This window comes from Rhodotorula graminis, assembly GCF_001329695.1.
Source record: "Rhodotorula graminis WP1 unplaced genomic scaffold RHOBAscaffold_7, whole genome shotgun sequence".
NCBI classification, from domain to species: domain Eukaryota; kingdom Fungi; phylum Basidiomycota; class Microbotryomycetes; order Sporidiobolales; family Sporidiobolaceae; genus Rhodotorula; species Rhodotorula graminis.
Genome location: NW_017264934.1, coordinates 47,105 through 61,597, shown reverse-complemented (window position 1 = coordinate 61,597; position 14,493 = coordinate 47,105). Strand labels below are relative to the sequence as shown.

Below are 14,493 nucleotides of genomic sequence, written 5' to 3'. Positions count from 1 at the left end.
CGACCTCGCCAGCGCTCCCCCTGCGGCCATGCAGTACACCAGCCCGTACAGCAACCCTGCTGGCGCACCCCGACTGCGACAGCGACAACGCCGCCAGCGCTCCTCGATCGCCCTCTTCGTCGAGGATCCGGTCCAGGGCACCTCGACCCTCCTCACCTTCCTGCGCCGCAAGGCCGGCTCCTTCTTCTCCCTGGGCGTCGGCATCCTCGTCGGCCTCTTCCTCGCGAGCTTGATCAGCGGCAGTCAGGTGCGTCGTCGCCGTTCTCTTCCCCCCTCTCTCCTCGTCCTCCCTCCCCAGGAAGCTGGCACTTGGAGCTCTCCTCGCTCTCTCGCTCGCCCACGAGCTGACAACGACCCCCTCGAAACAGCCTGCGGCCGCACCCTGGAAGGGCTCGGCCGTCGTCGAGACGTGGACGCAGCGTCAAGGGACGCACCGCAGCACCATCTCGCTCCCGACGATTGAGCAGCGCGAGCGCGTGTTCCGCACCCTGTCGACCCTCACGGGCTACCACACGCGGTACTGCCTGCGCAACGCCCAAAAGTCGTACCGCCGCCAGGTGTACGAGCGGTACGAGCCGCTCGTCGGGTTCGAGCAGCACCACAAGCGCAAGGGCCTGCGCGGCCACCTGCAGCGCATCGTGCCCAAGGTCGCCCGTCGCGGCATCTTTGCCGACAGCTCGGACGAGCGCACCGAGGTCGAGCAGATCTTCTCGCACTCGCGCCACGGCGCCGACGGCAAGTCGTCGCTCGCGACGAGCTACGACGGCCACAAGTACTTCTTCGCCATCAACCTGTACAACTCGTTTGACGTCATCCCCGACCTCTTCTCCAACATGTTCAAGGTGTCGGCCATCCTCGGCTTCCAGAACGTCTTCGTCTCCGTGTACGAGAACGGCTCCAAGGACCAGACCAAGGCGCTCCTGCGCCTGTTTGACGCCCTCGGGCGCGCTGTCGGGCTCCGGGTCGTCATCCGCACCTCGCTCCGCACCCGTGGCGCGTTCAACCACCGCATCGAGTACCTCGCCGAGGTGCGCAACGCCGCGCTCGCGCCCCTGTGGGAGCTGCGCGAGACCGAGGGTGAGGTGTTCGACTCGATCATCTTCATGAACGACGTCCTGCCCTGTGTCGACGACCTCCTCGAGCTCGTGTGGCAGAGCCGTCGCCAGAACGCCGGCATCACGTGCGGGTCCGACTACATCTTCCACGAGGAGGTCGGCCAGCCCGTCTTCTACGACAAGTGCGTCCTCTCCCCCCCCCCTCTCTCTCTCCCTCGTCAACGTCATCGTCGTCGCCGTCGCCGTCGTGAGCGTGACCTGACCAAGCGCTTCTCCCTCCCCCCCTCGCGCAGCTGGGTCGCCCGCGACATGAACGGGACCGCCCTCGAGAACGCGCCGTTCGAGGCCGTCTTCCGCGACATGGAGTCGTCGCACCGGTTCCAGCGTCACCTGCCCGTCCAGGTCCAGTCGTGCTGGAACGGCATCTCGGTCCTCGACCCGGCCCCGTTCTACGCCCACCCTCACGTCAAGTTCCGCATGGCCAAGCTCAGCGCCGGCGAGTGCTCGGCGTCCGAGTGTAGTCTTATCTGCAACGACTATTGGAACGCGGGCTACGGGCGGATCATCATGATCCCGCGCGTCAAGCTCGCGTACGACAAGGTCTCTCTCTTCCTCTCTCTCTTCCCCCTCCCTCTCGAGCGATTACTGACTCTTCCCGCCCTCTCCCCCTCGCCTCTCCTGCTACAGCAAGTGTGGGACATCGTCCACCCCGAGCGCCGCAACCTCACCTACATTCGCGGCTACACTCGGCTCGGCGGCAACCCGGACGACCCGCACTCGGACCCGCAGGACCGCAGCTGGTACGGCCCGCACGACCGCCTGTTCCGCCAAGAAGAGAGCGAGGCGATCAACTTCCGGCAGCCGCCACCATACGGTGCGTCGAACCCGTTCTCTCGTCGTCGAGCCGATTCGTCGTCGGCCGACGAGCTCACCTTCCTCTCTTCCTCTCTCGACTCGCAGTGTGGTGCTGGGGCTGGGACGGCGCAGGAGACCTCGAGGGCCCCGACGTCGAGCCTGTGTGGGAGAAGATGGTACGTCGAGCCTGTATCTCGAACTTGCGCCGGTTCGACCTCGCGCCCGCTCACTCGCCTTGCGCGCCCGCAGCCCAACATGACGTTCGACCCTGTCGTTGTTCGCCACGACCGCTCCTTTACCGACCTCTGAGCGACATGTGCGGCGGACGGTGCAGGAGGAGGCGAGCAGAGGGCGATCGAGACGAGGAGGAGGTTCGAGCGCGAGGACGAGGGCGGCGCAGCAGTTTTCCATCACACGCATCAAGACGACTCTCTTCCTCACCTACATCCTCTTGGTATCCCCCTCGTCGACCTCTCGACTTGCCCCTGTCCCTGGCGCCGTCGTCGTCGCCCTCGAGTCGACCTCCTCGCGCACCCCTCTTCATGCGACCTTTTGGTTCCTTTCCATCCTTGCTTGTACAGTAGTCGTGCGCCGCGGCGTTGTGCATTATACCCCTCGTTCTGCCTCTCTCGTTCTCACCCGACTTGCGAGAACGCTCTCGAGAGGAGAACGGAAAAGAGAGAGAGAGAGAACGAGGATGATCGTACAACACCAAGGAGCGCGCGAACAGGGAGCTACAGAAGGTCAGGATACAGGCGACGACAAGTCGACAACGGTGCGCTCTGGTCGTCGTCGCCGCAGCCGGCGAGCCGGCACGAGGTCGTCCGCCGCCTCGAGCGCCTCGAGCCCGTCGAGCTCGTCGGCCCGACCCTCCTCCTCGGCCGCCCTCGACGCGTCCTCTGCAGGAGCATCGAAGGGATCCCCCTTCGACGCGGCCCCCGTCTGCTGCCGCTGCGCGCCGGCTGCCCCCGCGCCCGCCTCGACCCGCTCGACCGCGCCGCCCGCCGCGCCCTCGACCTTCTCCTGCTGAGCTCTGCCGCCTCGTCCGTCTCCAACTGCGCCCGTGCTCGGTCCAGCTCCCTCGGCTCGATGCCGCGGCACGTGCGCGTCGAACCAGCCGACGACGTCGTCGAGCATGTCGCCGTTCCACGAGTGCTGCACGCCGTCGTACCCGCTAAAGACGACGTTCGAGAGCGAGATCGGGGCGGTCGTGAGGCGCGCGAGTGACAGCTCGGCATTGGTGTACCTGCGCGAGGAGCGAGAGGGTCAGGGCCCGTCTTGACGGTCGAGGGAAGACCGGGAGAGAGCGCGGAACGCACGTGAGGTAAGGGTCGGCCCGGCCGTGCACCCACAGCAAAGGCGTGTCCCTCGCGGCAGGGTTGAAGATCTCGTCGAACGAGTCGAGCATGGGCAGGTAGGTGCTCATGACGGCGGCGGCCTCGATGCGGTCGCGAGTCGGGGCGGTGAGGGTCGCGAGAAGGGTCATGACGCCGCCTGCGGGCACGGATGTCGAGGTGAGCTCGTGAAGCTGAAATAGACGGGCTTGGAGAGAAGAGGGCGCACCTTGCGAGAAGCCGAGGAGGACGATGCGGGGGACCTTTCCGGAGTCGAGCATCTTCTGCCGCTCGTCGTCGATGAGCTGGTTGAGCTGCTGCTGGCTGTGCATGTAGCCGACGACGTCCTCGTCGCCCCAGATGTCGTCAAAGTCGCTGCGGGCATGGGTGGGCAACCGAGGTCAGCGAGAACGAGCGGACAAGGGAAGGCGAGGAGGAGGAGGGAGCGAGACGCACACGATGTCGAACCAGGCTCGTGTCGTCGCGCCGTCTCGGACCGTGATGTTGAGGTAGTCGGCAGTCGGTGCGACCCTGTGCGAGAAGAAGCAGTTAGCGTTCGGTACGAGCTGGCGCGAGAAAGAGAGAAGCCGGGACGCACCAGCGCACAAAGGGAAACTCGTCGGCGAGGACGTCGGTCCAGGGCTTGCCGTCGCCCTTGTCGCCGAGCCCGTGCACGACGATGGCCGTCACCGTGTGCTCGCCGTCGGCGTCGAGGATGCCGAACCCGCTCGGCGCGAGAGGCCACGACGGCTCGTCGAAGAGGGCGTCCCGGATGCGGTGCGACTGCTCGGGCGTGAAGGCGAGGTACTGGGAGAGCTTATGGCGTGTCGACTCGGTCAAGAGAAGGAACGAAGCGGCGAGGGCGAGGGCGAAGAGGAGCGGGAGGAGGAGGCGAGGAGGCGGGAGGAGGGCGCACGCTCGGGCGCGGGGGCGCGACGCGGCCTTGCGCGCTGCGGCGTGGCTCGCGTAGGCACCCTGGTAGCTCGCGTCGGAGCCGCGGTGCTCTGCGCTGCCGACGTTGGGCGAGGGGAGCAGCGCGATCTCGTCTTCTGCGAGGAACGGCGACGGCGGCGCAGAGCCGCGCGTGGTGCGGGCGGCCATGCGGGTGGTTGTGTGCGCTTGCTGAGGCGAGTGCCGCAGAGGCTCGCGCGTGGCTCTGGTGCAGTCGAGGCTGAGCGGGTGGTGAAGGAGCGCGAACGAGACGAGGAAGATCGCGGCTGCCCCGCGTGTCGCACCTTTTCCTCTGCGTCTCGCGCTCCCTTTGCTTTACGGTCTGGAATCTCACTGCACAGTGCACACCGACAAGATCCCGCGCAACTTGATATTGCCGAATACGAATTCCGACCCAACCTCGATCGACCTTCTCAAGTCGCTCGGTCCGCTGCCGCTCAGTCCGTACAGACTGCGGCTCGCGACCGGCCTCGTTCGACGCTCTGCCTCTCGACAGCTGCGGTCGATTCGAAGCTGCTGCGGGACGAACCCCCGACGGACCCGGGCCCACTTCTCGGCCGCGCAAAGTGTCGTCGTCGTCGGTCTTCAACGTCACTCGCTCGTCGGCTTGGCTCTCGAATCGCAGCCGCTTCCTCTTCTCCCTGTACCACTCGCCTCGCCCACATCACTCGACACACATTCTGCACACCATGGTGCGTCCCGCTGTCGAGTGTCGTCGAGCAGGAACCGACACTGACCTTGTCCTCTCTCCCTTCCCCACTTCGCCCCGCTCTCTTCGACTTGCCTCTCGTCTCCCGCTCATTTGGCGTCCCTCGATTGCGCTCACCGTCTCGACTCGACGTTCTGCAACCGTCACGCACCTTCCCCCGTCGCGATTGTCGCCTTTCGCCTGCGCACCGACTCTTCTCTTCGCACCCGTCCTCCTCGCCCTCGGCCCGTATCGCCCGTCGACTGCAGTCTGACTACGCCATGAGCCAGGCCTCGAACAAGATGACGGAGCACGCCGAGAACGCCGAGGCCGTTTACAAGCCGAGCGAGCACGGTGCGTCGTCCTCTCCCTTTCTCTTTCCTCTCTCGAGCGGATGCTCACTCGGCAACCCTGAACAGACGGCCTTCGCAAGGACGGACAGCCCGACAAGCGCATGAACTCGGAGTATGGTACGTCCTGGTCGTCCTCTCTCGTCTCGCCGATCGCGCAGGCGAGCCCGACCGCTAACCTCTTCGACACCTCGCAGGCTTCGGCGGCGACAAGGAGCTCGCGCACGACGCCGGTGTCAAGGGCGGAAAGATGGGCCAGGAGGAGATCGGCCGTGGCGGCCCTCTCGATGCTTGAGGAGAAGCACGGCGCGCTGTAAATACACCTCGAAGTGAAATTGAAGCTGCAATTCCCCTTGCCTCCTCTCGTACGCCTCGCCCGTCGCACGACGTGCTCGACCAAGGAGAATGCGAGTGACGGTCGCAGCACACCGGTGCTTCCGTGAGGAGCGCTCTTGGTGTCGCGCATTGGACAGCCGACTGGTGGTGCGGCACGACCACAGTCGCCCTCGCCTTGCTGCGACGAGCTCCGCCCCTGTACAGGCTGCCAGAACCTTCTAAGAGCCGCTGCTCCGCCCCGTCGACCGCCCCTCGCGCCGCCGCCGTCGCCGCGGCCTCGCCCCGCCTCATCACCTCGAGTTGACAGCAACCGGGTCTCTCTCCTCGTCAACGCTCCCGGGTGCGCCCAGCTTCCTCTCCAGCACTCCCGCAGGCCATAGCTCGCGCCACAGCCTATCTGCAAGCCCCCGAGCCTCGTTGAACCCGAGCTGACCTCTCCCTTTCTCCTCGTCCCCCTCCTCCCCTCCTCCTGCCTCTCAGTTCTCGCCGCGGCAACTGCTTCGAGCGATTGCAAACGCCCTTGCGAGCTCTCACTTCTGCGCGCTCGCACGCTCGCTGGTGCCGGCTCTCACGGCATGGCATCCCGGCCGCTCCATCCTCGAAGCAGCGGCGGCGCCGCTCCCCCTCTGAAACTGGCTGTTCGCCGGGCCTGCTCGTTGCACGCTCCTCGGAGCTTCCGACGTTGGCGTCCCTCGCACCGCTCGGCCAGCTCCTCTCGGTGCCGAGCGACGAGGCGAGCCTGTGTCCGCCCCGCTCAAACCTCGTCCCCTGTCCTCGAGCGGCAGCTCCTGTCCGTCGGCATATCCGAGGCACTGCCGCCGAGAGCGTACCTCCTCGATCGGTCTGCTCGCGCTCGGCTTGCGCCTGAGCGGGCTCCTGCTTCCCTCTTCCTCCCTCGTTCTTCCTCGCCATCTCGCCCAGCATGGAGGTTCAGGCCTGTACCGCCAGCGACTATGCGCTCGCGACTGTGCGCTTCATCAAGCTGCTGCGCGAGGCGAATCAGGCCGACACGTCGGACTACACCGCGGCCGGCTTCCCGCCCTGCCCGACTTTCGTCTTTAGCCTCGTCCGTGCGTCGCATCTCTCTTTCTCTCGCGCCGCCTCGGCAAAGCGGGCTCATTCATCGAGTCTACAGGTCTTTCCGCTGCCGTGGCGTGGCTCGTCGAGTCCGATTCGGACCAGCTCGAGCGGGCTTACGAGCTCGCCCAGCACATCGTCCTGCCGACCAAGCCCGTCAAGTGCGCGACGTTCCCTTGTCTCTTCCAGACATGCTTCTGATTCTCGGCTTTCCGCAGTGCTCCAATTCAGGCGGTCGTCCCTCCGCACTGGGCCACTCGGGACGAAACCTACCTTCTCAGCGCTCTGGGCCAGGTCGTCCGGGCACGGTCAACATCGCCAAGAACCGTCTCGTCAGTGAGGTGAGCTCGAGCATGTCCGCCTTTTCATCTTCATCGGGCTCACACGATCGTGCGCGCGCAAGGACCAGTGCTCGACATCACGGCGGTTCCCGGCGCTACCGATGACTTTTGGTTCAACTGCGCGAGCGCGAGCAACCCGTGCGTCTCGATGCCCCAGCTCTCTCCCACAGAGCCTTGACCCCTTCCTCGCCCGCAGGAGCCACAAGTTCGCCGTTCGGCTCGGCCCGATCACGCTGCGGCGCCCGTCCGACACGACGAGCGAGAGCAGCGAGTGGAGCCTCGGCTCGCACTCGTTCGCGCGCGGCGTGTCGATCCACGTGCCGCACTGCGTCATCATCGACTGCGTCAGGGCGCTCATGATGCACTACAAGCACCAGCGCGACGGGTACGCGCGGCTCGGGCAGGCGCACCCGGGCCTGCCCGACGGCTACGACGAGCAGAACGCGCACAACGTGCTCGCGCTCGTCCTCATGTACCACTTTTACACCAAGCGCCCCAACGCGCACCTCGACGCGCGCATCATCGACGGCGACTTTCGCGCGGCGTTGAGCGACATTTTGGGAACGACGTACGACGAAGTGCAAAACTTCGTCTCCCACGAGCTCCTGCCGACCTCGCCGACCGTCCAACACGCCCTCGCCGTCCTCGTGCGGGGCCTGCCGGAGGGTCACACGCCCCGCAAGCGCGCCGAGCTCGTGCAAGACGTCCACGCTGCGCTCGCCTGGACCAGCCTCAAGTTCCCGGTGCGTCCTTCAGTCCTCTTCCTTTTCGTCGTCGTCGTCGTCGTCGTCGTCGTCGCAGTACTGACGCTCGAGCGGTCCTCTCCCCGCAGGCGTTCGACAACGAGCTCGACCAGGTCGTGCGTCCTCCTTTCTCTCGCTCGGACCACTCCTCGCCTCTCTCAAGCACTGACACCCCCGCCCACCTCGCCCGCAGCCTCGTCGCGGCCTGTCCGACCACTCGCTCGGCTCTGTGCGCTCGCGGGGCCGCCACGAGGGCCGCCGCCTCGCTGCGTCGGCGTCGTCGAGGTTCTGAGCGGGCTCGAGGAGGAAGGAGGAGGCGGACGGCGGGACGAGGGCGGGCTGGCCGTAGCTCTTGCCCTAGAGACGCAACGAGGATGCCTCTCGATCTGTCCGACTCGACGAGAGCGCAGCTGAGCGAGCGAGAGGAAACCGGGTGCGCAGACTTGACGTTCTTCGGTTGCGAGGGTCGAAGGAGTCGAGCGCTCGTTCGCACCGGTAAGCTGCAGGCGCTCTCTCGTGCGAAAGGCTCGCGCTCGACAGCTCGACGAACGGCCGAGACGTCGCTCACGCCGTCGAACGAGCACTACTGCGCGCGTGCAGCGCTTTGACCTTCTTGAGAGGCTCAGCTTTCGGCTCTCGTCTGCGCCCGCCCGCTCGCTCTCCTCCTCCGTCACGCTACACCGGCCTGCTGTCGCTCTCGTGCGGCTCTCGCTGCCGGCTGGCGCTCGCTCGGACCGCGCACGTCGCCAACTCGGCGACCTTCTCAACTTAACGAAGAGGCGATTCTGCGCTCGCGCTGCTGCACAGCGCGCTGTAGGTCACAGGGAGCGACTGAAGCACTCGAGAGAAGTTGGGAGGAGGCCGAGGGAGGACACAGCTCGAGCGCAGTCAAGCTGTACGAGGGCTCGGCCGGCGCTCCCTGTGAGGGGATTCGGCACGATGTGCTCGCGCTCGCAGTTCTCGCTGTGAGGCTCTCCTCGCACGCTCGACAGCTCGAAAGGCTTGCGAGAGGGAAGGGCAGGGCAGGAATGTGTCGCAGGAACGAGGACGAGGCCGGCGCAGAGCTACACAAAGTCGACCTCGCTCAAGCCTCGAGACGAGCACCCTCGACGGCAGCCGAGCGCCAGCAGGAAAGAAAGAGAGAGAGAGAAGAGAGAGAAGGAATGCCGGCTCCACCTTGGAACGGACTGCTGCCTCGCGCCCCCTCGAGAGAGGGAGAGCTTCACGCCCGCTGAGTGGGAGACCATCGCTCTTGCCCTGATTCACTTGAGCCCTCGTGCCCTACACGCCTCGCCCCGTCCGAGGACGAGACAAAGAGGCGCGCAGGACCGGGGGCCTGGCACGGGTCACCGCTCCGCTCGTGAGAGGTTTGGAGGAGGGAGGGGCCGGCCGCTGGGCGGGGAGAGGTGCGGAGGAAAGGGGAGGGAGAGGGGACAGGGCCGTTGCGCGCGAGGGCGTTCCTGCGTCGTCGTGGTCGTCGTCGGCGAGATGGCGCTGCTCGTCGTGGATCAAGGCCGTGCGACTGACGCGTCGAGAGGACGAGGTCGAGGTGCCGAGAAGCAGAGGCCAGCAGGTTGTAGTGCCGCGCGGTCGCACGCGCTGCATGTCGAGTGCAGGTCGCAGTGCAGCTAGGCGCACGCTCGAGGCGGATCTGGTGCGGCGTGGGCTTGAAAAAGTTGCGAGACGACGGCGACGAGGCGAGTGAGGTGGGAGAGGAGGAGGGGCGGGTGGGGAGCGGCGCGGTGGGCGAGGCCGAGTGTGTGGTGAGGCGGTCGCAGTAGGGTGTGGTGGCAGCCAGTGCCAACGAGAGTGAGCGAGAGGGGGAGCGAGGGAGAGAGGGAGCCGGACCCGATTTCGTCAAGTCCGACTCGCGGCGAGGCAGCGTCGCACACCTCCCCCTCCCGCAACCACACGCACCACTGCCCGCCATGTTTGCCGCTCTCCGCACCCCGATGCTCCGCACTGCTGCCACCCGCCCGACCCTCGCCGTCCGCGCCGCCGTCCCCCAGGCCCGCCTCTACCACGAGAAGGTGCGCCCCTCCCTCCCCTCCCCTCCCCTCCCCGAACCCTCGCAGCGCTCACTCTCCACCTCTCCCGGCAGGTCATCGACCACTACGAGCGTCCTCGCAACGTGAGCAACCCTCTCCTCCCTCGACCGTCACCACACGGGCAAGTTGCCGACCCAAGTCGGTCATCGAGCTCCGAGGTGGCGAAGCCATCTCTCGCCCTCTCGCGCACCTCTCGCCGGTCCTTTGTCTGCCTCGCCTTGCTCTCGTGCAGCACCGCACTGCCCGCACGCACCACCAAGTCCCCCTTGCACGAGCATGACGCGCTGACTCTTCGTCTCCCCTCCCTCCCCTCCCCTGCGACATCTCCCCCTCCTCACAGGTCGGCTCGCTCGACAAGAACGACATCAACGTCGGCAGCGGCCTCGTCGGTGCCCCGGCCTGCGGCGATGGTCCGTCCCCTTGCCTCGCCTCCTCTTGTCGCCAGAACCCGCCCTGACCCTCTCCTCCCTCCTCCCTCCCCTTCCTCCCCTCACTCCCTCCCTCGTTCGCACGACAGTCATGAAGCTCATGATCAAGGTCGACGACATGGGCGTCATCTCGGACGTCAAGTTCAAGACGTTCGGCTGCGGCTCGGCCATCGCCTCGTCGTCCTACATGACTGAGCGCGTCCGCGGCCTCACGCTCGACGAGGCTGGCGCAATTAAGAACACCGAGATCGCACACGAGCTTGCCCTTCCACCCGTCAAGCTGCACTGCTCCATGCTCGCGTACGTCGTCGCCGCAGTCCTCTCAGCCTCGTCGCCGACCCGCCGGCGGACCTTTCCCTGACCCTCTCTCTCTCCCTCTCGCAGCGAGGACGCCATCAAAGCTGCCATCAAGGACTACCGCAAGAAGGCGACCCAGGCCAACGGCAAGGTGACGCCCGGCCACATCGACGTCTCGCAGAGCGCCGCGACGGGCGCGACGACGGCCGAGGCGCGCCCGGGCCAGACCATCTGAGCTCTCGACCTCTTTCTCGCGACTCGATAGCCATATTTCGCCGTGTGTGTGAGTAGGCTCCCCCTCCCTGTACAGATAGTCCACGCCCCCTGCCTTTCCCCTCGTCTGTGACCCCCCCTCTTCCTCCCTCGCTCGGCTTTCCAGGCACGAGCTTGTTCCTCTCGTTCTCCCTCGCTGCATTTGTGACATCAACGCTTGCTTGTGACCGTCTCTCTGCCCGAGGCGAGTCCGGTCGAGAGCGAGAGAGAGCGAGTGAGCGAGAGCGACCGGTCGCGCCGCGAGGTCAAAGCGCTCAAGCTCCTCGGCCCGCCCTGCATCTGCCCAGCTCTCGTGCGGGCCCAGCTCTCTCTCCCTCTCGAAGCACATCTCTCGAGCTCGATGTCGAGACGCAGGTGGGGCGCAGGAAAGCACTGCTTTGCAATTCTCGTCCTGCTCGGGCTCGTTCCTCCCTCTTCGGACGCACTACCGGTCTGCGAGTCGGCGAGGCGAGGCGAGGCGAGAGAGTCAGTGATCGTGCACGTCGAGTGGACGAGAGATAGAGAGGAAGAAGAGGGAGAGAGAGAGAGAGGGGGAGCGGGCGACGCACAGAACTCGGGCCGGTCGTCGGACCGCTTGACGACCTGCTTCCACGCCTCCTCAAAGTCGGCGGGGAGGACGACGTACCTGCAGGCGAGAGCGAGCACGAAAGAGGGAGAGAGATAGAGCGAGAGGTCAGGACACTGTCGCGAGAGAGAAGGGGAGGAGGGCAAGATGGGGACGCACCGGTTCTTGCGCACGGCCTGGAGGCCGGCAGCTTGGCAGATGGCCGAGATCTCGGCCGACGAGATCTTCTCCGGACGCTGGACGTCTGCGGGTGGCGAGGAAGGTGAGAGAGGAGAGAGTCAGGCAACGCTCGACAACGACGGCGAGAGGCAACCGAGGTGAGAGAGAGGGAGCAGGACGCACAGTCCTCGAGGTCGACGTCTGCGCCGATGCTCATCTTGCCCGTGATGGTCTGGAAGATGAGCCGCTTCTCGCGCCTGCTCGGGTTCGGGAACTCGATCTTGCGGTCGAGGCGACCGGGACGGAGCAGGGCCGGGTCGAGCGTGTCGGCGCGGTTGGTCGCCATGATGACCTTGACGTTCGAGCCCTGGTCGAAGCCGTCCATCTGGGTCAGGAGCTCGATCAGGATGCGCTGCACCTCGCGGTCGGCGCCCGTCTGGGCGTCAAAGCGCTTGGTCGCGATCGCGTCGACCTGCAGGGGCGCGCGTCGTCGTCGACAGAGCGACAGTCAGTACGTGGACCCCTCACGACAGCCAGAGAGAGAGAGAAAGAGGACGCACCTCGTCAATAAAGATGATGGCGGGGGCATTCTCCCTCGCCATGCGGAACACGTCGCGCACCATGCGCGGGCCCTCGCCGAGGTACTTCTGGACAAACTCGGACCCGTTGACGCGGATGAACGACGCCGTCGTGTGGTGCGCGACCGCCTTGACGAGCATCGTCTTGCCCGTGCCTGCGCGTGGCTCCGAGCGGGGTCAGTCTCGAGGTCGTGCACGAACGAGAGAGAGGGGAGCAGGAGGGGGCGCACCTGGCGGGCCGTAGAGGAGGACGCCACGAGGCGGGTCGATGCCGATCTGGCGGTACAGGTCAAACTGGGTGAGGGGGAGCTCGACGGCCTCGCGGATCTCCTGCTTCTGGATGTCCATGCCGCCAATGTCCGAGTACTTGCTGCAAGGCGTCGAGGGCAACGAGTCAGTCGAGGGGACACAGGGAGAGAGACGAGGGGACGCACACGTCTGGCCGCTCGTCGGCGCCCAGCATGCTGATGCTCGAGTCGGCCTCGGGCGGGAGGACGTCGACGAGCGCGTTCGAGTGGCGGTGCAAGGCGACGCTCGAGCTCGGCTTGAGGAGCTCGCGGTCGATGGTGCTCAGGATGCGCACGACATAGTTGCTGCCCGTCGTCGAGCCGACAATGGCCGTGTTGGTGTCGATCGGCTCGAGGAACTGGCCAATGACGAGCGGGACCGACTGGATGCGCTTGACCTCCTCCTGGGCGCGCAAGAGCTCGCGCTTGAGGTTGCGCGACTCGTCCTTGATGTAGTCCTCCTGGAGCGCGAGCAGCTCGAGGTGGGCCTCGAGTTTGGCGAGCTTGAGGAACAGGTCCTCGTTGGTCGGGAGCGTCGACAGGAGCGACGCCTTTTCCTGCACCGTCGAGGTGAAGGTCGGGTCCTGCAGGGCCAGCGCGTGAGCGAGTGGGTCTCGACGAGAGGGAGCCCGGGGTGGGAGGAGGCGAGGGAGTGAGAGAGTGGGACGCACCTCGCGGTCGATCTGGATGCCGAGGTCCTCCATGGCGGCTGTTGACGGAGCGGTTTAGGCTGTAGGCGACGCCTCGATGGGCGCTGTGGGCGAGTTGGACGCGGCGGTGATGACGGCAAGCGGAGGTGCGGTCGGCGGCGAGCGGCGCAGGCGGTTGCGGTTGCGCGACTCGGGGCAGGTGGCGGTTGCTCTAGTGCGAGCTGGTGCTGGCTAGCAAGGCGATTCTGGCGAGGCAGAGGTGGGACGAGGGAGGGAGCGAGCCCGTCGCCCGCCGCGCAAGCTGCGCAGACGCGCAGACGCCAACCTCTCCCGCTTCCCTCATTCTCGTTCATGCTTCTCTCGTAGCTCTCATGCAACAATCGAGTCGAAAGGCGAGCGCGGGTATCAAGAGAATGTACGAAAGACGGGGTGTGTGTGGGTGAACTCGAGGAGGAACGGTCGCTCGCGCTCGACGGTCCTTGGCGAGCACGACAAGGGGGGCAGGAGAGAGGGAGGATGCAGGGATACAGCGAAGGGGTGCGACGTATCGCGAGTGGCGCGAGCGGACGAGGTGTGCGGGGATGCAGGCGAGAGGCGAGAGGAAGAGAGAGAGGTGGACGGGGCGAAGAGGGAGAGCCGGCTCTCGAGGTCCACGCCCGTCTACTTGTTCTGCAACGCCGTTGCGAGCCTGCGCGCCGGGTACGGGATGTCAATGCTCGTCCTGCGCAAAAAGCGAGAAAAAGAGAGGGCGAGAGGGACGCACCAGTCGAGCCCTTCTTCCAAGCCCTCGCCCTTGATCGCGCAACTCTTGAAGATGCTCCACTGCCGGTTCTTGAGCGTGTCGAGCCCGAGACCCTCGCTCACTTCTGCTGCCGACATGGCGTCGGGTTGGTCCTGCGGGCGCGAGAGAGAGAGGGTCAGTCGTCGCTCGTCCGCCGCCGACAACGACGAGGGACGAGGCGGGACGCACCTGCTTGTTGGCAAAGACGAGGAGCTTTGCGTCGTGGAGCTCCTCCTCGTTGAGCATGGCGAGGAGCTCGGCCTTGTTGATGGCGAGGCGGTCGCGGTCTGCCGAGTCGACGACGTAGACGACGGCTTTCGTGTCGGCGTAGTAGCACCGCCAGTAGGGTCGGATCGACGTCTGGCCGCCGAGGTCCCACACCTGGAACTTGATGTTCTTGTACTGGACCGTCTCGACGTTGAACCCGATGGTCGGGATGGTCGTCACGACCTCGCCAATCTGCAGCCGGTACAGGATCGTCGTCTTGCCGCTGTGTGCGTGTGTGCGCGTAGGCTAGGTGTCAGTAGGGAGGCCTCGAGGGGGCCACGGTAAGAGAGTCGCGGACGCACGCCGAGTCGAGGCCGAGCATGAGTATCCGGACCTCGGTCTGGCGCGAGAAGAGGCCCGAGATCTTGGAGAACAGGGTCGAGAACGAGACGCCCTGCGAGTGGTGGGGGGGGGGGGGGGGGGGCCCGAA

At 66.1% G+C, this 14,493-nt stretch overlaps 8 protein-coding genes across 8 annotated transcripts; 5 read left to right on the top strand and 3 right to left on the bottom strand.

Annotated features, from left to right (window-relative positions):
• Positions 1-28: 28 nt before the first annotated feature.
• On the top strand, positions 29-2,540 carry RHOBADRAFT_53591 (glycosyltransferase family 69 protein; the record flags this gene model as incomplete). The annotated part of the gene is made up of 6 exons (XM_018416906.1): positions 29-247; positions 369-1,237; positions 1,349-1,655; positions 1,743-1,929; positions 2,016-2,086; positions 2,160-2,540. The coding sequence occupies 6 exons, from the start codon at positions 29-31 to the stop codon at positions 2,217-2,219; spliced, it is 1,713 nt and encodes a 570-aa protein (XP_018270672.1). The 3' UTR covers positions 2,220-2,540.
• On the top strand, positions 1,364-2,540 carry RHOBADRAFT_66458 (uncharacterized protein). The gene is made up of 2 exons (XM_018418971.1): positions 1,364-1,585; positions 2,160-2,540. Exon 2 carries the CDS (start codon positions 2,225-2,227, stop codon positions 2,492-2,494), a length of 270 nt encoding a protein of 89 aa, XP_018270671.1. The 5' UTR covers positions 1,364-1,585; positions 2,160-2,224; the 3' UTR covers positions 2,495-2,540.
• A 51-nt stretch (positions 2,541-2,591) lies between these two features.
• On the bottom strand, positions 2,592-4,345 carry RHOBADRAFT_53590 (uncharacterized protein; the record flags this gene model as incomplete). Its single annotated transcript, XM_018416905.1, has 5 exons — positions 2,592-3,156; positions 3,230-3,404; positions 3,474-3,619; positions 3,701-3,775; positions 3,843-4,345. 5 exons carry the CDS (start codon positions 4,343-4,345, stop codon positions 2,655-2,657), a joined length of 1,401 nt encoding a protein of 466 aa, XP_018270670.1. The 3' UTR covers positions 2,592-2,654.
• An 819-nt stretch (positions 4,346-5,164) lies between these two features.
• On the top strand, positions 5,165-5,528 carry RHOBADRAFT_44136 (uncharacterized protein; the record flags this gene model as incomplete). Its single annotated transcript, XM_018414353.1, has 3 exons — positions 5,165-5,237; positions 5,303-5,353; positions 5,431-5,528. The coding sequence occupies 3 exons, from the start codon at positions 5,165-5,167 to the stop codon at positions 5,526-5,528; spliced, it is 222 nt and encodes a 73-aa protein (XP_018270669.1).
• A 963-nt stretch (positions 5,529-6,491) lies between these two features.
• RHOBADRAFT_53588 (uncharacterized protein) lies at positions 6,492-8,127 on the top strand (the record flags this gene model as incomplete). The annotated part of the gene is made up of 5 exons (XM_018416904.1): positions 6,492-6,639; positions 6,705-6,807; positions 7,184-7,730; positions 7,820-7,846; positions 7,924-8,127. 5 exons carry the CDS (start codon positions 6,492-6,494, stop codon positions 8,020-8,022), a joined length of 924 nt encoding a protein of 307 aa, XP_018270668.1. The 3' UTR covers positions 8,023-8,127.
• A 1,540-nt stretch (positions 8,128-9,667) lies between these two features.
• RHOBADRAFT_66457 (uncharacterized protein) lies at positions 9,668-10,948 on the top strand. The gene is made up of 5 exons (XM_018418970.1): positions 9,668-9,760; positions 9,832-9,861; positions 10,119-10,188; positions 10,296-10,506; positions 10,591-10,948. Exons 1-5 carry the CDS (start codon positions 9,683-9,685, stop codon positions 10,736-10,738), a joined length of 537 nt encoding a protein of 178 aa, XP_018270667.1. The 5' UTR covers positions 9,668-9,682; the 3' UTR covers positions 10,739-10,948.
• A 190-nt stretch (positions 10,949-11,138) lies between these two features.
• RHOBADRAFT_27008 (uncharacterized protein) lies at positions 11,139-13,092 on the bottom strand (the record flags this gene model as incomplete). Its single annotated transcript, XM_018412775.1, has 7 exons — positions 13,037-13,092; positions 12,513-12,949; positions 12,309-12,448; positions 12,061-12,233; positions 11,684-11,972; positions 11,501-11,585; positions 11,139-11,401 (listed from the first exon to the last, which is right to left on the bottom strand). Coding segments are annotated over exons 1-7 (1,419 nt in total), but the record flags the coding sequence as incomplete, so codon positions are not given.
• Positions 13,093-13,398: 306 nt separating this feature from the next.
• RHOBADRAFT_65048 (uncharacterized protein) lies at positions 13,399-14,457 on the bottom strand (the record flags this gene model as incomplete). Its single annotated transcript, XM_018418639.1, has 4 exons — positions 13,399-13,703; positions 13,779-13,909; positions 13,986-14,286; positions 14,366-14,457. Coding segments are annotated over 4 exons (552 nt in total), but the record flags the coding sequence as incomplete, so codon positions are not given.
• Positions 14,458-14,493: the final 36 nt, after the last annotated feature.

Bases quoted from the DNA above. Each gene is read 5' to 3' on its own strand.
- RHOBADRAFT_66458 (XM_018418971.1), top strand. From the start codon at position 2,225: ATGTGCGGCGGACGGTGCAGGAGGAGGCGAGCAGAGGGCGATCGAGAC.
- RHOBADRAFT_66457 (XM_018418970.1), top strand. From the start codon at position 9,683: ATGCTCCGCACTGCTGCCACCCGCCCGACCCTCGCCGTCCGCGCCGCC. The intron at 9,862-10,118 runs GTGAGCAACCCT...CCCTCCTCACAG, and splicing joins ACTACGAGCGTCCTCGCAAC to GTCGGCTCGCTCGACAAGAA. The intron at 10,189-10,295 runs GTCCGTCCCCTT...TTCGCACGACAG, and splicing joins TGCCCCGGCCTGCGGCGATG to TCATGAAGCTCATGATCAAG.